Source organism: Hemitrygon akajei, chromosome 10, assembly GCF_048418815.1.
Source record: "Hemitrygon akajei chromosome 10, sHemAka1.3, whole genome shotgun sequence".
NCBI classification, from domain to species: Eukaryota; Metazoa; Chordata; class Chondrichthyes; order Myliobatiformes; family Dasyatidae; genus Hemitrygon; species Hemitrygon akajei.
Genome location: NC_133133.1, coordinates 177,542,812 through 177,564,841, shown reverse-complemented (window position 1 = coordinate 177,564,841; position 22,030 = coordinate 177,542,812). Strand labels below are relative to the sequence as shown.

Genomic DNA, 22,030 nt, shown 5'->3' with positions numbered 1-22,030 from the left:
GCTGCTCCACACAAACATGTCAATTATGGTCTTGGAGAAGCCTTATTTTCTCTCTAGTTACTCTTTTTCTCTTAATATATAAAATCTCTTTGAATTCTCTTTAACCTTTGCCAAAGCTATCACAACTTTTTTTTTGCTTTCAGGTATACACCTGTATCCTTTATACTTGATCCCAGCCTCCTGTACCTTACCCATTCCTCCTTTTTTCCTGACATCTGATAGTCTGATATCCTTCATCATCCAGATCCCTACTCCTCAGCCTTGCCCTTCATAAGACCTTAAGACATAGGAGCAAAATTAGGACATTCATCTCATTGAGTCTGCTCTGCCATTCCATCATGGCTAACCCCGGATCCTACTCAACCCCATACATCTGTCTTCTCGCCTTATCCTTTGATGCCCTGACCAATGAGAAAATGATCAACTTCTACCTAATATAAGAAGATTACAATGTTGAATTCTCCCTTCTCACTTTTAAAACCCTACTACTTGTCAGACATTTCTTTGCCTACAAACAATCTACCCAATCAATTTTTGCAAGATTTTATTGATACTGTTAACAAATTGTCTTGCTCCAATTTATAACTTCAACTTGTGGACCACATAAGTCCCTCTCCATAACTGATCTAAAACTAAGAGAACAATGGTCACTGGTCCCAAAGTGCTCCCCACTGATACATCAGTCACTTGCTCTGTCCTAGTTCCCAAGATTTTCCCTTCCCCTAGTCAGGTCTGAGAAGACTCTCCTTATCACACTTAACAAAGTCTGCCCCAATCTAAACTCTTGGCACTATCCCAGTTCATATTCGGAAAGTTAAAACCTCCCACCATAGGAACCCAATTAATTCTTGTAACCTTCTGTGATCTAACTGCATGAAGGCCAGGAACTGGGGTTGAGGAAGAGGAAAAAAAAAGGATCAGCCATGGTTGAATGGCGGAGCAGACTCAATAGGCCAGATGGCTTAATTCTGCTCCTATGTCTTATGGTCTGTATCCTGGAATATTTAGTTGCCAGTCGGGTCTCTCCCTTAGTCATGTTTTTGTAACGGCTATGATATCCCAGTCCCAAGTAGCTATCCATGCCCTGAGTTCATCTGCTTTACCTGTCAGATCTCTTGCATTGAAATAAATTCAATTTATTCCAAAAAATTTCCCTCTTTTTACTAAGCTGCTGCCTGTACTGTCTACTGACTTTAATATCATTGAATTATGCCTTCACTTCCAGCCTCCCATATGCCTCATTTTTGATTTGGATCCCTTCATCTCCAATTATAGCTAAACTGCTAACTTTTATGTTCCAACTTCCTCTCCTATCAGATTCCATCATCTGCAGCCTTTTGTAGGTATTACCTCCCAGCCTCTCCTCCCCCATCAGCCTGTCACTTCTCCTTACCTGGATCCTCCCACTGCCTACCAGCTCTTGCTCCATCCTCTTTCCTCTCCTTCTTCTACTAGCTATCTCACCATTACTGTTAAATCTAGATGAAGGGTCTCAATCCAAACATCGACTGTTCATTCCTCACACCTTGCACAGATGCTGCCTGACCTGCTGAGTTCCTCCAGCCTTTTGTTTGCTTTGGATTTCAGGTCATGCAGTCTCTTGTTTCTCCAAGATACTATTTGTCCCTCTACCTGTCTGCATGTGAACTACCAAGTCCTATGGGCAAGAACACCTGGCTTCCTTGTAACATCGACATTACTGAATCACCCTCCATTTCATAACTACTCAATAACTCTGGTTCCCGTACCAAAAGGGATAATTGCATACTATCCTGTTTGTACTTCTTCCGCCATCGTATTGTCCACTAGCTAAGCTTGCTTACACTCATGAGAAGCATCTTTAAATTCTCATCAGTTCTCTCATTCCCAGTTCCTTTGCTACCTTCAGCAATTTAAAAATATTTTATTTGGTCCCCACACACTAATTATTGAAAAAGATTATTGATTATTGGAACTTTTATTCCATTTACCTTTATCAGTCACAATTATGGCCAGTGTCATAGAGTTGTAGAGTCATAGAAAACTACACCACAAAAACAGGTCCTTTGACCCATCTGATCCATGCTGAAACATTTAAACTGCTTACGCCCATCAAGCTGCACCAGGGCTATAGACCTCCATCCCCCTACCATCCATGAACATATCCAAATTTCTCTTAAACAGTGAAATTGAGCTCACATGCACCACCTGTGCTGCCAGCTTGTTCCATGCTCTCACAAACCTCTGAGTGAAGAAGTTTCCCCTCATGTTCCCCTTAAATGTAAAAGACAGAAAAAATTGAAAAGGCTGAATACAGGACTGAATGCATTATATTTGAATGTGTGCAGTATATGTAATGAGGTAGATTAATTTGCGGCTCAGCTACAGATTGGCAGGTATGATGTTGTAGGCATCACTGAATCATGGCTGAAAGAAGGTTATAGCAGGCACCTTAATGTCTGAGGATACACACTGTATCGAAAGGACATGCAGGAAGGCAGAGGGGGTGGCATTGTGCTGTTGGTAAAAAAATGAAATCATATCATTTGAAGGGGATGACATAGGGTAGGAAGATTTTGAATCATTGTGATAGAGCCAAGGAACAGCAAATGTAAAAAGACCCTGATGGGAATTGTAAACAGACTCCCGAACAATAGTAAGGATGCGGCCTACAAATTGCAACAGGAGATGGAAACTGCATGCCAAAAGTGCAATATTACAGTAATCGTGGGGACTTTGATATGCAGGTACATTGACAAAATCAGGTTGGTGCTTGATTCCAGGAGGGGGTATTTTCTAGAGTGCCTATGAGATGGCATTTTACAGCAACTCGTGGTGGAGCCCACTAGAGGATCAGCTATTCTGGATTGGGTGTTGTGCAATGAACCAAAATTAATTAGGGAGCTTAAGGAAAAAGAACCCTTTGGGGCAAGTGATCGTAATATGAACAAATTCACCCTGAACTTTAAGAAGGAGAAGCTAATCTCAGATGTATCAGTATTACAGTGGAGTAAAGGAAATTACAGAGGCATGAAAGAGCAGTTGGCCAGAATTGATTGGAAAGGAACACTAGCAGGGATGACAGCAGAGCAGCATTTGCTGGAATATCTCAAAGCAATTTAGAAGGCACAGGATATACAAGTCCAAAGAGGAAGAAGTATTCTAAACAAAAGATGACACAACTATGGCTAACAAGAAAAGTCAAAGCCAACATAAAAGCCAAAGAGAGGGCATTTAATAAAGCAAAAATTAGTGGGAAGCTAGTGGATTGGGAAACTTTTAAAAACCAACAGAAAGCAAATAAAAAAGCCATTAAGAAGGTTAAGATGGAATACCCGAAAATAAGCTAGCCAATAATACTAAAGAGGATACCAAAAGTTTCTTCAGATACGTAATGTGTAAAAGAGAGGCTAGAGTGGATATTGGAACACTTCAAAGCGATGCTGGAGAAATAGTAGTGTGGGACAAACTGAATAAGTATGTCGCGTCATTCTTCACTGTGGAAGACAATAGCAGTATGGTGGAAGTTCCATATGTCATGAAGTGTGTGAAGTTACCAGAACAAGAGAAGGTTCTTGGGAAATGGAAAAGTCTGAAGGTAGATAAGTCACCTGGACCAGGTGACATACACCCCACAGTTCTAAAAGAGATGGCTGAAGAGATTGTGGAGGCATTAGCAATGATCTTTCAAGAATCACTGGATTCTGGAATGGTTCTAGAAGATTGGAAACTTGCAAATGTCACTTCACTCTTCAAGAAGGGAGAGAGGCAGAAGAAAGGAAACTATAGGACAGTTAGTCTGACCACAGTGGAAGTCGATTATTAAGGATGAGGTCTCAGGTACTTGAAGGCACCATCATAAAATAGGCCGTAGCCAGCATGGCTTCCTCAAGGGAAAACCTTGTCTGCCAAATACGTTGGAATTCTTTGAAGAAATAACAAGTAGGATAGATGACAGAGAATCAGTTGATGCTGTGTACTTGGATTTTCAGAAGGCCTTTGACAAGGTACCTCACATGAGGCTGCTTAACAAGCTGCAAGCCCATGGTATTACAGGAAAGATTCTAGCCTGTGTAAAGCAGAGGCTAACTGGCAGGAGTCAAAGAGTGGATGAAAAGGGAGCCTTTTCTGGTTGGCTGCCAGTGACTGGTGGTGCTCCACGGGGGGTCTGTGTTGGTACCGATTCTTTTTAAGTGATAAGACCATAAGACATAGGAGCAGAATTGGGCCACTTGGCCCATCGACTCTGCTCCACCATTCAATTATGACTGATCCATTTATCACCTCCTCAGCCCCACTCCCTGGTCCTCTCCCCGTAACCTTTGATGCCATGTCCAATCAAGAACCTATCAAGCTCTTCCTGAAATACACCCAATGACTTGGCCTCCACAGCAACCTGTGGTAACAAATTCCACAAATTCACCACTCTCTGGCTAAAGAAGTTTCTCCACATCTCTGTTTTAAATGGATGCCCCTCTATCCCGAGGCTGTGCCCTCTGGTCCTAGACTCCCCTACTATGGGAAACATCCTTTGCACAATTGACTCTGTCTAGGTTTTGCACCATTTGAAAGGTTTCAATGAGATCCCCACTTATCCCTCTAAATTCCAGCCAGTAAAGACCCAAAGCTTTCAAACGTTCCTTGTATGATAACCCTTTCATTCCGAGAATCATGCTTATGATCCTCCTCTGAACTCTCTCCAACGCCAGCACATCTTTTCTTAGATGAGGAGCCCAAAACTGTTCAGAATACTTAAGGTGAGGCCTCACCACTGCCTTACAAAGCCTCAGCATCATATTCCTGCTATTATATTCTAGACCTTTTGAAAAGAATGCTAACATTACACTTGCTTTCCTCACCACCGACTCAACCTGTAAATTAACCTTTAGGGTGTTCTGCACAAGGACTCCCAAGCCTACAAAAAAGAGTGGATGCCACTCAGTCCATCACAGGTAAAACCCTCCCCACCATTGAGCACATCAACACGGAGCGCTGTCACAGGAAAGAAGTATCCATTAAGAGACCCTACCATCTGGGCCATGCTCTCTTCTCACTGCTACCATCAGGAAGAAGGTACAGGAGCCTCAGGACTCACATCATCAGTTTTAGGAACAGCTATAACCCCTCAGCATCAGGCTCTTGAACCAGAGAGGATAACTTCACTCAACTTCACTCATCCATCACTAAACTGTTCCCACGACCTATTTGCTCACTTTCAAGGACTTTTCATCTCATATTCTCTACGTTTATATCTTGCTTGCTTATCTATTTATTTGTTTGTTTCATTTTTGCATTTGCACAGCTTGTTTGTCCGTCCTGTTGGGTGCAGACTTTCATTGATTCTATTGTGTTTCTTTTATTGAAAGTGGTTTCCCACAAGAAAATAAGTCTTGTATATATAGTTTGATTAAATTTATTTGAATTTTAAATTTCAAAAATGCTTATCTAATCTCAGTGATGCTACATTGGTGCTGCATGAAGCTTATCTGTCTCCCTGCCCCACCTCTGGTCCAGGCACACAGCACTTGATGTCAAGTCTACGATGTGAGCTTATCTTTCACTTAGGGGCTTTGATAGACTACATTCTCTGGGGAATAAGCCTTGCCATCCCACAAACGGTCACCATTCCAGGTATTAATAACAATATCAAGGACACTCTCACCAGATGAACATTCTAACCAGTTAATCCTCCTTTAGAAAGTGGCCAGAATGACCCACCGTTCCTGCCCGGCAGTGTCCCACAATTGGAGAGCCAGCAGACTATCATCAACGTTCACCGTCCTCACACAGTAATCGATACCTGGAAGCAAAAGTTATTTATATAAGGAAGCAGTTATTAAATATAGAAATGCCACTTCAGTCTACATCCCACAGAATAGTTATCACTGACAAGTAAATGAGAGCAAGTACTGGACAAAATAATGGGAACAAAGGTTGGCTGGACCTTAAAAAAGTAGTTGCAGAGCTAGTGATTGCAGTGCCTGTGGCTCTGTTAACATTGCCAGAATTCTAGAATGGTCTAAGTGGATTGGAAAACTGGAAAGGAGGAAGAATAAATGCAAGAAACAATAAACTAGTTGGTTGATTTATCACTGGGAAGAGGCTGGAATCCTGAAGGTACTTGTAGCAGATCATTTAGAAACTCATAATATAAAGAGTAGAGATTGATCATTTAACAGCAAAATTGCATCTTTTTTTACAAATTTATTAGCGTATTTGGAATGTAATAATCAGGATGGATAGAGGAGAACTAAAGTCTTGAAAGGTCCATGTTGAATACAACTACTGTCTTTCTTCATCAGCTTTCCAGGTAACTTCCTTTAAAAACTCTATTAGATTGGTTGTACCTACTGTGCACAAAACCACGTTGACCATTCCTAATCAGTCCCTGTCTATACAAATACTTACATATCTGGTCCCTTAGAATACTTTCCAATGACTTCTCCACTCCTGCCATCAGGCTCACCAGCCAATAGTATCCTGGTTTATTCTTAGGGCCCTTCTTAAAAAATGAAACAACGTTAGCTATCCACCAGTATCTCACCTGTCATTAAGGACATTTTAAATATCTCTGACAGGGCCCCTGCAATTTCTGCACTAGCCTTTCACAGGGTCCAAGGGAACACCATGTCAGGCCCTGGGGATTTTTCCACCCTAATTTGCCTCAAGACAATAAACACCTCCTCCTCTGTAATCTGTGTAGGGTCCATGATCTCACTGCTATTTTGCTTCACATCTATAGACTTCCGAGTAATGATGCAAAAACTGTCTTTTGAGTAAATACAGATGCAAAAAATCCATTTAAGATCTCCCCATCTCTTTCAGCTTCATGCATAGATAACCACTCTGATCTTCTAGTGGACAAATTTTGTTTCTTGCTATCCTTTTGCTCTTAATCTATCTGTAGAAGCCCTTAGAATTCTCTTCATGCCTCCTGATTTCCTTCTTAAATGTTCTCTTGCATTTCTTATATTACTCAGATATCTCATTTGTTTTTTGTTGCATATATCTGCTGTGCAACTCCTTCTTAACCAGGGCCTCAATCTCCTGAAAATCAAGGTTCCCTAATCTGTTAGCTCTGTCTTTTATTCTGACAGTATGTATATTCAACAAGGTGCTACCATTGAACAAGGTAGGGTGCTGAACAGAATGTTGGATCAATCAGCATCTGTAGAAGAAGGGACAGATCAATGTTTTGGGCATCAGGACTGAGAAGAAACATGCAAAGTTGGAGGGAAGATTGTGCTAGAGAAGCTGGATGGGGAGGAGATGATGGACAGATGGAGCTAGGTGGAGGAGAGGTTGGAGGGAGAAACAAATGGAGAAGAAAATGAAGTGGACAGGGAGTGTGTGTGGGACACCTGAAACTGGAAAAGTCGGACGCTCATGCCTTTGAGTTAACTCTGCCAAGCCTGGCTGCAAAAGGAGGAGTTTTGGGTATGGGGCTAGCAACCCCATCCCATAAGAACCTAGCGCTACAGAAAAGTAAACAGTAGCTCCAAATATTTCATCCCTGGGAGAAGAAGGATACGCCAAGAAGATAGGTACACTTGGAGACAAGTTGAAAGACTGGTCCAGAACAGAGGACTCTGGCAAGCTGCTGTCCATGGCCCATGCTCCAGTAGGGTTGATGAACTAAGCAATTAAGTAATACATTTGGGTGATAAATTACAATTATCAGAGGGGAAAATCTAATAGGAGGTTCATATATATAGTTACAGAAAACTGAACACATATCAGGTGATGACAGGGTGATGAAAGTTGATGTCAGCTCACGTACCAACAGTTGCACAGATTCCAGGATAAAAACCATCACCACAAAATCTTCTCAACACAGAGCTTTTCCCCACACTGGAATTACCAACCAAAATTATTTTGAATAAACGGTCGGGGTTGGAGAATATTTCTCTGTCCTGCAAAAATATCTGTTGTTTAGTTAAACGGCTTTGATAAATGAAGTATTACTAAGTAGGTGTGTTACACAAAAGTGGTCTGGCAGGGTCAGGAGTGATTGTAGTTTCATGTCCCCATTAGGAAAGAGCAAAAACGTTTCAGAAAATGTAGATTTGCTAGGCTGAGAAATAGAGGTTATCTCACTAGATAATACCATTAGACCACAAGACATAGGAGTAGAATTAGACCATTTGGCCCATTGAGTCTGCTTTCTTTTTTCCCCTCTTCAGCCCCACTCTCCAGCCTTTTCCCCATAACCTCTGATGCTGTGGCCAATCAAGAACCTATCTTAAATACACTCAATGACCTGGCCTCCACAGCTGCACATGGCAACAAATTCCACAAATTCACCATCCTCTGGCTAAAGAAATTTCTCTGCATCTCTGTCTGAATTGACACCCCTCTGTCCTCAGCTTGTGCCCTCTCATCATAGACTCCCTCGACATCTATTCCGTCTAGGCCTTTCAACATTCAAAAGGTTTAAGAACATAAGAAATAGGAGCAGAAGTAGGCCATCTGGCCCATTGAGACTGCTCCGCCATTCAATAAGATCATGGCTGATCTGACCATGGACTCATCTCCACCTACCTGCCTTTTCCCCATAACCCTTAATTCCCCTACTATGCAAAAATCTATTCAACCTAGTATTAAATATATTTACTGAGGTAGCCTTGACTGCTTCATTGGGCAGAGAATTCCACAGATTCACCACTCTCTGGGAAAAGCAATTCCATTTCATCTCCATTCTAAATCTACTCCCCTGAATCTTGAGGCTATGTCTCCTAGTTCTAATCTCACCTATCAGTGGAAACAACTTTCCAGCCTCTATCTTTCTATCCCTTTCATAATTTTATGTTTCTACCATTGCTCTTCTCACTCTTTTGAATTTCAACAAGTACAATCCCAGGCGATTCAATCTCTCCTCATAGTCTAATCCCCCCATCTCTGGAATCAACCTGGTGAACCACCTCTTCACCACTTCCAAAATCAGTATATCCTTTCTGAAGTAAGGAGACCAGAACTGCACGCAGTACTCCAGGTGTGGCCTCCCCAGTATCCTGTACAGTTGCAGCTTAGAAAAATAGAGGGCTATAGGTAAGCCTAGTAATTTCTGAGGTAGGGACATGCTTGGCACAACTTTGTGGGTCGAAAGGCCTGATTTGTCCTGTAGGTTTTCTATGTTTCTATAATCTCCCTACTCTTAAATTCAATCCCACTAGCAGTAAGTCCGATATCCCATTTGCCTTCTTGATAGCCTGCTGCACCTGCAAATCAATCTTTTGTAATCCATGCACAAACACTCACAAGTCCCTCTGCACAGCAGTATGCTGCAATTTTTTACTATTTAAACAACAGTCTGCTCTTTCATTTTTCCTTGCAGTTACCAATATAATCTTACTCCATCTGCTAGACTCTTGTCTACTTACTTAACCTTTCTATATTTATTTGCAGACCCTCTGTATCTTCTGCACAATTTGCTTTTCCACTCAATTTAGTATCATCAGCAAACTTAGATACACAACACTCGGGTCCCTCTTCCAGATCATTAATCTATATCATGAACAGTTGCGTGCTCAAGACCTACCCCTGCAACACACTGCTTTCCAGAGTAACACCCATGTATCCCAACTCTCTGCTTTCTATTAGTTAACCAATCCTCTATCCATGCTAATACATCACCCCCAACTCTGTGCATCCTTATCTTATGGATAAGTCTTTTATGCAGTACCTTATTGAATGCCTTCTGGGATAACATTCATCTATTCCCCTCTATCCCCTGCATTTGTTATATCCTCAAAGAACTCCAGTAAGTTTGTCAAACAGGATTCATGCTGCACCTGCCTGATGGATCCATTTCTTTCCAGTTGCCTTGCCTCTTCTTTCAAAATAGCCTCAATCATTTTCCCAACTACAGCTGTGAAACTAACTGGCCTATAGTTACCTGCCTTTTGCCTATATCCTTTTTTGAACAGTGGCGTGACATTCGCCATCTTCCATTCAGTCGGAACCTGTCCAGAGTATGTTGGTAAATCATCACCAATGCCTCTACAACTTCTGCAATTTCTTTCAGTACCCTGGGATGCATTCCATTAGGACCAGGGAACTTATCTATCTTCAGGCCCACAAGTTTGCTCAGCACTACCTCTTTAGTGATAGCTATTCTCACCTCCCATTGCATATATAACATCATTCTTTGTCATATTAGACATGTCCTCCACCATGAAGACTGACACAAATAGTCATTCAAAGCCTCTGCCTTTTCCTCATTACCCAAAATCCATTCCTTCTTCTCGTTCTCCAAGGGACCTATATTCACTTTAGCCACCCTTATCCACTTTATATAATTATAAAAACTTTTACTATCCATTTTTAAATTTTGTGCTTGTCATTTTCATACTATATCTTCCTTTTCTTTATTGCTCACTTTGTGGTTCTTTGTTGTTTTTTAAAGTCTTCTCAATCTTCAGGTTTCCCAAAACTCTTGGTGACTTTGTACATGAGTTTTTAGTTTGATGCCTTCTTTTATTTTCTTAGTTATCCAAATGAGAGTCCCTCTGACTCTTCTAAATTCTAGTGAGTACAGACCCAGAGCCACCAAAAGTTCCTCATATGATAATCCTTTCATTCTTTCATTCACAAACCATCCTTGTGAATCTCCTCTGAACCCTCTCCAATGCAAACACATCTTTTCTTAGATAAAGAGGCCAAAACTGTTCACAATACTCAAGGTGAGGCCTCACCAGTGCCTTATAAAGCTTCAGCATCACATCCCTGCTCTTGTATTCTAGACCTCTTGAAATGAATGCTAACATTACATTTGTCTTCCTCACCACTGACTCAACCTGCAAGTTAACCTTTAGCATGTTCTGCACAAGGACTCCCAAGTCCCTTTACATCTCAGAATTTTGGATTTTCTCCCCGTTTAGAAAATATTCTGCACATTTATTTCTTTTACCAAAGTGCATGACCATGCATTTTCCAACACTACATTTCATTTGCTACTTTCTTCCCCATTTTCCTAATCTATCTAAGTCCTTCTGCTATCATCCTGTTTCCTCTACACTACCTGCCCCTCTACCAATCTTTGCATCAATTACAACCTTGGCAACAAAGCCATGTATTCCATCATAAGACTGTAAGAATTAAGCCATTCCGTCCAATGAGTACACTGCACCATTTCATCATGGCTGATCCCGGATCCTACTCAAACCCATACACCTGCCCTCTTACCATATCCCTTAATGCCCTGACCAATCAGGAATCTATCAACTTCCGCTGTAAATATACTCACAGACTTGGCCTCGACTGCAGTCTGTGGCAAAGCTTTCCACAGATTCACCACTCTTTGGCAAAAAAAATTCCTCCTTACTTCTGTTCCAAAAGGTCATCCCTCAATTTTGAGGCTGTGCCTTCCAGTTCTGGATACCCCCACCAGAAGAAACACCCTCTTCATATCCCATCTTATCTAGACCTTTCAACATTCAGTAGGTTTCAATGAGAGCCCCACACATTCTTCTAAATTCCAGTGAATATGGGCCCAAAACTGCCAAATGCTCCTCAAATGTTAACCCCTTCATTCCCAGAATCATCCTCATGAACCTCCTCTGGACTCTCTCCAATGACAAGACATCCTTTCTGAGATAAGGGACCAAACACTGTTGACAATACTCCAAGTGCGGTCTGACTAGTGTTTTATAAAGTCTCAGAATTATCTCCTTATTTTTATATTCTATTCGAAATAAATGCCAACATTGCATCTGCCTTCTTTACCACCAACTCAACCTGTGAATTAGCCTTCTGGGAGTCTTGGTCAAGGACTCATACGTCCCTTTGCATGTCTGATGTTTGAATTTCATCTTATACCAATAGAGCCACATCTCTGTCCATCATCTAAGTCATTGATATACAGCATAAAAAGAAGCAGTCCCAACACCGACCCCTGCAGAACACCACTAGATCAGAGAAGTTTATGGACAATTTTACGTGGAGTTTCATCAAAGCTAAAGGCTTTGATGAAGAGAATGAAAGATTAACCAACAATGAAGAGAAATCAAATATCAAAAAGGAAAAAGCTACAAATGCCGGAAACACTCAACAGATCAGCATTCATAAAGAGAGAAACCAAATTAATAATTTAGGCATTCTTCAATTATCTGAGTGAATAGTTTATTGTCAATAGGGGAAAATTACTGCATGAAAGATTTATTAATTTATATAATCCCAAGCTGGAAGATCTTGACTTCCAAAATGCTGGAAGTATTTGGATTGCTGCTGTCAGGGAGGATAGAAATAAATAAAACGAGCCTTTGCCACTGAAAGAAACTAACTGCATTCTACAGTATCTTTCCTTTCTTCAGGTTGTCCCTTAAGACACAGGAGCACAATTAGGCCACTCAATCATGACTGATTTATTTTCCCTCTCAAACCCATTCTCTTGCTTTCTTCCCATAACAGAGAGCATAAAACATTATAGAGTAAAACTGGGCCTTCGGCCCATGATGTGCCGACCATTTAACCTATTCTAGATCAATCTAACCCTTCCCTCCAACATTACCCTCTATTTTCTGTCATCAATGTGCCCATCTAAGAGTCTCTTAAATGTCTCCAATGTATCTTCCTCCATCACCTCCCCTGGCAGGGCAGTCCATACACCCACTACATCCTCCATAAGGAAGATACCTCTGACATTCCCCCTTATACTTTCCTCCAATCACCTTAAATTATGCCCCTTTGTATTATCGATTTCTATCCTTGGAAAAAGTCTCTGGCAATCCACTCGATCTATGCCTCTTATTATCTTATACACCTCTAGCAATTCACCTCATCCCCCTACGCTCCAAAAAGAAAAGCCCTGGCTCATTCGACCTATCCTCATAAGGCACGCCCTCTAGTTCCATTTGTCAACATCTGGCCCATTACTCTGTAACCCTGTCTAATTGTCTTTCAAAAGTGGTTATGCAACTGCCTCAACCACTTCCTGTAGCAGCTCATTCCACATACACCACCCTCTGTGTAAATAAAGGTGCCTCCCAAGTTCCAATTAAATCTTACCCCTCTCTCCTTAAATCTATGCCCTCTAGTTGTTGATTCCCCAACCCTAGAAAAAGACACATCTGAAAAACACCCCATCTACACCCCTCAAAATTCTAGGCAGCATCCTGGTAAATTTCCTCTGGATCTCTAGAGTTTCCACATCCTTCCAATAATGAGGCAACCAGAATTGAACATGATATTCCAGGTGTGGTCTAACTAGGGTTTATAGAACAGCACCATTAACTCACAGCTCTGAAACTCAGTCCCACAACTAATGAAGGCCAATAGACAGAGATCTTAACAACTATGTTAACTTGTGCGGCACCTTTGATGGATCTATGGACATGAAAAACAAGATCTCCCTGTTCTTCCACACAGCCAAGAATCCTGCCATTAACCCTGTATTCAACCTTCCAAAGCGAATTACTTCATACTTTTCCAGGTTGAACCCCATCTGTCACATCTCAGCCCAGCTCTGCATCCAGTCAATGACAAACTTCAAAGTAAATTTATTATCAAAGTACATATATGTCACTAAATTACAACCCTGAGATTCATTCTCTTGTGGAATTACTCAATAAATCTATAGAATAATAACCATTATAGATTCATAGAAAGACCGCACCAACTTGAGTGTTCAACCAGTGTGCAAAAGACAACAAACAGTTCAAATACAAAATAAATAAATAAATAAATAAATAAATAAAAAATAAACAAACAATAAATATTGAGAACATGAGATGAAGGGTTTTCGAAAGTGAGTCCATTGGTTATGGGAACATTTCAATGATGGGGCAAGTGCAAGTTATTCCCTTTCGTTCAAGAATTTGGTTGTTGAGGGGTAATAACTGTTCCTGAACCTGGTGGTGTATATTCCAAGGGTCTTGTACCTTCTTCCTGATGGCAACAAAGAGAAAGTGGTGGAGAGGGCTTTACCCATGATGCACTACTTTTTGTAGGAGTTTTCATTCAAGGGGACTGGTATATCCATTCCAGCTGTGATGCAGTCAGTCAATATACTCTTCACTACACATCTACAGAAGTTTATCAAAATTTTAGATGTCATGTTGAATCTTTACAAACTCCTATGGAAGCAGAGGCATTGCTCTGCTTTTGTCTTAATTGCAATTGTGTGCTGGGCCCAGGACAGTTCTTCCAAAATAACAACACCTGGGAAGTTAAAGTTGCTGACCCTCTCCACCTCTGATCCTCCAATGAGGATCCTCTGATCTCTGGTTTCCGTCTCCTTAAGTCAATAATCAGCTCCTTGGTCTTTCTGACATTGTTGTTATGGCACCATTCAGCCAGATTTTCAATCTCCCTCCTAGATGCTGATGGTCTGTTGCAACCTTCAATAATCTTCCACACTATCCACATACTGACACAAAGTATTCATTAAGGGACTCCTTTACACCTTTTTACAATCCAACATCCAATATTACAAGGCATGCTGCTGGGATTGGAAGATCTGAGATACAAGGAAAGATTGAATAGGTTAGAACTTTATTTCCTAGAACATAGAAGATTGAGGGGAGATTTAGTAGAGACATAAAAATGATGAGGGGTATAGATAGGGTAAATGCAAGCAGGCTTTTTCCCATAGAAAGTCTAAGGGGAACATGATGGGAAACTTTTTCACTCAGAGGGTAGTGAGAGTGTGGAATGAGCTGCTATCATGTGGTGCATGCAAGTTTGATTTCAACATTTTAGAGAAGTTTGGATAGGTACATGGATGGCAGGGGTATGGAAGACTCTGGTCCTGGTGCAGGTCGATGGGAGTAGGCAGGTTAAATGGTTCAGCACAGATTAGATGGACTGAAGGCCCTGTTTTGTGCTGTACTTTTCTATGACTCTACGCTTCAAAATATGGGCCTCTATATCTCCCTCTGCAATTTGGATCCTTGACTTCCTGTCATTGTGAGACCACAATCTTAGCAGATCGGAAATAACATCTCCTCCTCACTGGCACACTTTAAGGATACGTGCTTAGCCCTCTGCTTTACTCTCTCTATACCCATCAATGTGTGGCTAAGCACAACTCAAATGTCATCTATAAATATTCCAATGACACACCTATTGTTGGCAGAATTTCAGATGGTGATGAGGAGGTGCACAGGATTGAGATAGTCAGCAACTATTTTGAGTGGTATTGCAGCAACTACCTTGCACTCAACATCAGTAAGACCAAGGCACTGACTGTGGACTTCAGGAAGGTTAAGTCAAGGGAACACACACCAGTCCTCCTTGATGGATCAGAAGTGAAAAGGATGAGCAGTTTCAAGTTCCTGGGTGTAAATATCTGTGAAGACCTATGCTGGGCCAAACATATTGATGCAATTGCAACAAAGGCATGACAGCAGCTATATTTCATTAGGAGTTTGAGGAGAATTGGTGTGTCACCAAAAGCATTCACATGTTTCTACAGCTGTACCATGGAGAGCATTCTAACTGGTTGCATCATCCTCTCCTATGGTGAGGATACTACACAGGATCGGAAAAAGCTGCAGAAAGTTGTAAACTCAGCCAGATCCATCACTGGTACTAACCTTTCCAGCATCGAGGACAGCTTTAAAAAATAATGCCTCAAAAAGGTGGCATCTATCATAAAGGACCCCCCATCATTCAGGGCATGCCCTCTTCTCATTACTACCATCAAGGAGAAGCTACAGGAGCCTGAAGACACAACTCAATGTTTCATCAACAACTTCTTCTGCTCTGTCATCAGATTTCTGAATCAACATTGAACCCATAAGCACATATATGCATTATTGTGTATTGCAATGCACTGGTGCCACAAAACAACAAATTTCACGGCATACACCGATGATATTAAACCTGATTCTGAGTACATCTGTTCTCATTTTATGCTCCCCAGTTCCTGCCTCATAGCATTGTGACCGGGATGGAATTTTCAACATTTAAAACTTACTTGTCCCAATGGTGCTGGCCGTACTGTTTGGCTGCTTAGCGGTGAAGGAGCCTCTGCTACATCTTGGCTTTGCTCTTCATGACCCTCCTCCTCTTTTAGCTCAACCCAGTTATGTAATGGAGTTGCTGAATGTGTTTCAAGAAGGTATGGTAGCGGATCCTCTTCAATTGAAATAATTCTCTGCAAGTACCGTCGCTCTGCTGGTGGAGATTCCTTTTCCATTCCTTTTCCGATATGGCTCAGTCTATTAGCTTGCCACAAATTGTTCAATGATAGCTTTGAATTGCCAATGTCCTGCCTGATTCAATGAACAAAATGCAAAAGGATGGTGGAATTACAAAGTCCAACCTGCCCAAATTCTCCACTGGGCTTTAATTTGCTTTTGCCCATCTTTCACATGACCCTCTCCAGTGGGTCTTTGATGACTAACCTCATTCCTCATTTCCACAAAGGAGAGGTGGCAATCTGAGAGAGACTGTAGACAAGTCACATTTTCACTAGAGCGCAGACTGATAGGTATCATGTTAAACCTCCAAAATTCTGACAGAATCAGAAAGAGTTGTGTAAGGAGGCCATTTCCCTCTCAGGGATGTCATGAGTCAAGGACTCAGATGTAGGACTGAAATGGGGGTGGGGGGGGGGAAGTTTCTTTCCTCGGGGTGTTCAACCTGTGGCATTCATTATTGAAAGGATGGTGAAGCCCAGTTGTGAATATGCTTAAGGAGACGTATAAACTTCAATATATCAAAGTGTGTGGGGAAGAGTAGGCACATGCTGCTGAGGCATCCTCCCTATTAGTGACTCACAGCAAGAATTTACCTGCATTTGTGAAGGCAATCATTGTTTAGGTATGATCCACATGACTTTGTATCTGGGGAATTGTATCTCATGTATTTAATGAATGGTCTTGAAAAGATGACCAACTGGACTGATGAGGGCAGGTTGATATTATTTACAGGAACTTTAGCAGAGCTTTTGACAAGACCTAGGGGAGAGAATATTGAAGCCATGGTGAAGTTGGATACAAAATTTGCTTTATGGAAGGTAGGTGGTAATAGAGGGCTTTTTTTTAATTGGAGGCCTGTAACTAGTAGTAAGGAAGTGAGTTTGGATGTCATGTTACAGCTGTTTGGGACATTGGGAGACTGCAGAAGGAGTATTGGAAGATTTGAATAAACTAGAAAGGGTGCAGAAAAGTTTCAGAAGGGTGCTTCTGGTACTAGAGGGCTTGCATTATGAGGAGAGACTGGATCGTTTGGGACTGTTTTCTCTGGAGTGAAGGAGGCTTAGGGAGGCCTTATAGATTTATAAACTCATGAGGGGCATAGGTAAGATCAATGGTCAAAATGTGTTTTGCAGAATAGGAGAGCCTAAAATAGGAGGGATTAAAATTAAGGTGAGAGAAAACGATTTCAAAGAGACCTGGTGAAAAGTCTTTCCATACAAAAGGTGGTGGGTAAAAGGAGCTGCCAGAGGAAGTGGTAGAGGTGGGTATGACTACAAATGACATTTAGTTTGGTATAGGGAAAGGTTTAGAGGGCTATGGGCTGCATGGGACCAGCTCAGGAAGACACCTTAATCAGCATGGACAAGTTGTGCAGAAGGGCACGTCTTGGTGCTATGTAACATAGAAACATAGAAAACCTACAGCACAATACAAGCCCTTCAGCCCACAACGTTGTGCCAAACATGTACTTACTTTAAAAATTCCCTAGGGTTACCCACAGCCCTCTATTTTTCTAAACTCCATGTACCCATCCAGGAGCCTCTTAAAAGACCCTATCGTATTTGCCTCCACCACCATCGCTGACAACCCATTCATAGAACATAGAATAGTACAGCACATTACAGGCCCTTCTGCCCACAATGTTGTGCTGACCTTCAAACCCTGCCTCCCATATAACCTCCACCTTAAATTCCTCCATAGACACGTCACTCACCACTCTCTGTGGAAAAACTTACCCCAGACATCTCCTCTGTACCTACTCCTTAGCACCTTAAAACTGTACCCTCTCGTGTTAACCATTTTAGCCCTGGGAAAAAGCCTCTGACTATCCACATTATACACCTCTATCAGGTCACCTCTCATTCTCCATCACTCCAAGGAGAAAAGGCTGAGTCAACTCAACCTATTTTCATAAGGCATGCATCCCAACCCAGACAACATCCTTGTAAATCTCCTCTGTACCCTTTCTATAGTTTCTACATCCTTCCTGTAGTAAGGTGACCAGAACTGAGCACAGTACTACAAGTGGTGTTTGACCAGGGTTCTATAAAGCTGTAACATTACCTCTCAGCTCTCAAACCCAGTACCATGGTTGATGAAGGCCAATGCACTGTATGCTCTCTTAACCATAGGGCCAATCTGCACAGCAGCTTTGTGTGTCCTATGGGCTTGGACCCCAAGATCCCTCTGATCTCCACACTGCCAAGTCTTAACATTAATACTATTTTCTGCCATCATATTTGACCTACCAAAATGCAGAACCTCACATTTATCTGGGTTGAACTCCATCTGCCACTTCTCAGCCCAGTTTTGCATCTTATCAATGTCCCGCTGTAACCTCTGACAGCCCTCCACACTATCCACAACACCCCCAACCTTTGTATCATCAACAAATTTAGTAACCCATCCCTCCACTTCCTCATCCAGATCATTTATAAAAATCACAAAGAGTAGCAGTTCCAGAACAGATCCCTGAGGCACACCACTAGTCACCGGCCTCCATGCAGAATATGACCCATCAAAAACCACTCTTTGCCTGCTGTGGGCAAGCCAGTACTGGTTCCACAAAGCAATGACCCCTTGGATCCCATGCCTCCTTACTGTTCACCCTGTACACATCAGACTTCCAATATAACTCGGAGTCCTGCCATGTGCAGAAGTTCGCTGATGACACGGCCATAGTGGGGTGTGTCAGGAATGGACAGGAGGAGGAGTATAGGAAACTGATACAGGACTTTGTGAGATGGTGCAACTCAAACTACCTGCATCTCAATATCACCAAGACCAAGGAGATGGTGGTGGACTTTAGGAGATCTAGGCCTCATATGGAGCCAGTGATCATTAATGGAGAATGTGTGGAGCAGGTTAAGACCTACAAGTATCTGGGAGTACAGTTAGACGAGAAGCTAGACTGGACTGCCAACACAGATGCCTTGTGCAGGAAGGCACAGAGTCGACTGTACTTCCTAAGAAGGTTGGCGTCATTCAATGTTTGTAGTGAGATGCTGAAGATGTTCTATAGGTCAGTTGTGGAGAGCACCCTCTTCTTTGTGGTGGCGTGTTGGGGAGGAAGCATTAAGAAGAGGGACGCCTCACATCTTAATAAGCTGGTAAGGAAGGCGGGCTCTGTCGTGGGCAAAGTACTGGAGAGTTTAACATCGGTAGCTGAGCGAAGGGCGCTGAGTAGGCTACGGTCAATTATGGATAACTCTGAACATCCTCTACATAGCACCATCCAGAGACAGAGAAGCAGTTTCAACGACAGGTTACTATCGATGCAATGCTCCTCAGACAGGATGAAGAGGTCAATACTCCCCAATGCCATTAGGCTTTACAATTCTACCGCCAGGACTTAAGAACTTTTTAAAAGCTATTATTAATGCTTTTTGAGATAGTGATTTAGATGCATATCATATTTTTTTTACTGAGTTAAGTATTGTATGTAAGTAGTTTTGCTACAACAAGTGTATGGGACATTGGAAAAAAAGTTGAATTTCCCCATGGGGATGAATAAAGTATCTATCTATCTATCAATAAGCTTTGCATGGGGTACCTTATCAAATGCCTTGCTGAAATCCATATACACTACATCTATGGCTCTACCTTCATCAATGTGTTTAGCCAAATCCTCAAAAAATTCAATCAGGCACATAAGGCACAACCTGCCTTTGACAAAGCATCTGCAGATTCACTCGTGTTGCCTTTGACAAAGCTATGCTGACTACTACTAATCATATTATGCCTCTCCAAATGTTCATAAATCCTGCCTCTCAGGATCTTCTCCATCAACTTACCAACCACTGAGGTAAGACTCACTGGTCTATAATTTCCTGGGCTATTTCTAATCTCTTTCTTGAATAAGGAAACAACATCCGCAACCCTCCAATCCTCCGGAACCTCTCCTGTCCTCAGATGATGCAAAGATCATCACCAGAGGCTCAGCAACATCCTCCCTTGTTTCCCACAGTAGCCTGGGATACATCCCACCTGGTCCTGGTGTCTTATCCAACTTGATGCTTTCCAAAGGCTCCAGCACATCCTCTTCCTTAATATCTACATTCTCAAGCTTTTCAGTCTGCTGCAAGTCATCCTTACAATCACTAAGATCCTTTTCTGTAGGGAATACTGAAGCAAAGTATTCATTAAGTACCTCTGCTATCTCCTCTGGTTCCTTACACACTTTTCCACTGTCACATTTGATTGGTCCTATTCTTTCACATCTTATCCTCTTGCTCTTCACAAACTTGTAGAATGCCTTGGGGTTACCTTAATCCTGTCTACCAAGGCCTTCTCATGGCCCCTTCTGGCTCTCCTAATTTTATTCTTAAGCTCCTTACTGCTAGCCTTATGTTCTTCTAGATCTCTATCATTACCTAGTTTTTTGAACATTTCATAAGCTCTTCTTTTCTTCTTGACTAGATTTACAAAAGCCTTTGTACACCACTGTTTCTGTATGCTACCATCCTCTCCCTGTCTCATTGGAACATACCTATGCGGAACCCCATGCACATATCCCTTGAACATTTGCCACATTTCTATCATATGTTTCCCTGAGAATTCTGTTTCCAATTTATGCTTCCAAGTTCCTGCCTGATAGCCTCATATTTCCCCTTACTCCAATTAAATGTTTCCCTAACTTGTCTGTTCCTATCCCCCTCCAATGCTATGGTAAAGGAGATAGAATCGTGATCACTATCTCCAAAATGTTCTCCCACTGAGAGACCTGACACCTGACCAGGTTCATCTCCCAATACCAGGTTAGGTACCAGAGGAGATGTCAGGGGTAAGTTTTTTTTAAACGTAGAGAGTGATGAGTGTGTGGAATGGGCTGCCGGCAACGGTGGTGGAGGCAGATATGATAGGGTATTTTAAGAGACTCCTGGATAGGTACATGAAGCTTCAATAAAATAGAGGGCTATGGGTAAGCCTGGGTAATTTCTAAAGTAAATAAATGTTCAGTACAGCATTGAGGGCCAAAAGGACTGTATTGTGCTGTAGGTTTTCTATGTTTCTGAGTACAGCCTCTCCTCTTGTAGGCTTATCTACATATTGTGTCAAGAAACCTTCCCAAACACACCTAATGAACTCCACCCCATCTAAAACCCTCACTCTAGGAAGATGCCGATCGATATTTGGGAAATTACCACAACAACCCTGTTATTATTACACCTTTGCAGAATCTGTCTCTCTATCTGCTCCTTGATATCCCTGTTACTATTAGCTGGCCTATAAAAAAACACCAAGTAAAGTTATTGACATCCACGTGAGTTACAAGTATAACTTGTGACTGTGACTGTAAGAGGCTTTGAACAGCAGGCCCATCACACAGCACGGTTACCTGTCTGAACACAGCTTGTTCTCCACACATTGACCAGCAGCACAAACAGCTCTTTGCTTCCCTGATCCATACTTGAATGGTTTCTGGAATGTAACGAAGATGAAATAATTTTACAGTATATTTTCCAAAGGTGTGTGCTTGATCCATGACATCTTTTCACAATGACGTTCTACTTTCAAGATAAGTGCAGCAAAAACAAACTGTTCACCTGTCTGTAAGAGGAGGTCATAGAACTCACCTTGAGATTGGACATATCTTGTTCATCTCGAAGGTGTTTGTTCATTTCTCTGCAATATATTTAAATACAGAAGTGAAATTCCAATCAAACTCTCGTCCTGCTTCAGAATATACTGCAGTAACAATTTCCATCTGGCAACACTGAGACAGCTCACCTCAGGAAGAATTTTGATGACATTCTGCACATTTTTCATAACTGATTCAGGAACTGAGCAAATAGCTTGATGTTGTGGTGTTTGCCAAGCTTGGCAATTAGCTTGCAGACTTTTCATCACCAATTGAGGTGACATCTTCAGCACGCAGTTGTTGGTGTTACTCTCTGGAAGTACTTCTG

General features: G+C 41.8%; 1 protein-coding gene across 1 annotated transcript in view; it reads right to left on the bottom strand.

The window, feature by feature from the left end:
* Nucleotides 1-22,030, bottom strand: part of cracr2aa (calcium release activated channel regulator 2Aa) — a 114,040-nt gene that overhangs the window by 32,169 nt on the left and 59,841 nt on the right. The window contains exons 9-13 of the mRNA XM_073057716.1: nt 21,698-21,746; nt 21,460-21,542; nt 15,896-16,193; nt 7,760-7,892; nt 5,698-5,779 (exon numbers count right to left, since the gene is read on the bottom strand). Of these exons, the coding sequence (XP_072913817.1) occupies nt 5,698-5,779; nt 7,760-7,892; nt 15,896-16,193; nt 21,460-21,542; nt 21,698-21,746 (645 nt within the window). The remainder of the gene's footprint in view (nt 1-5,697; nt 5,780-7,759; nt 7,893-15,895; nt 16,194-21,459; nt 21,543-21,697; nt 21,747-22,030) is intronic.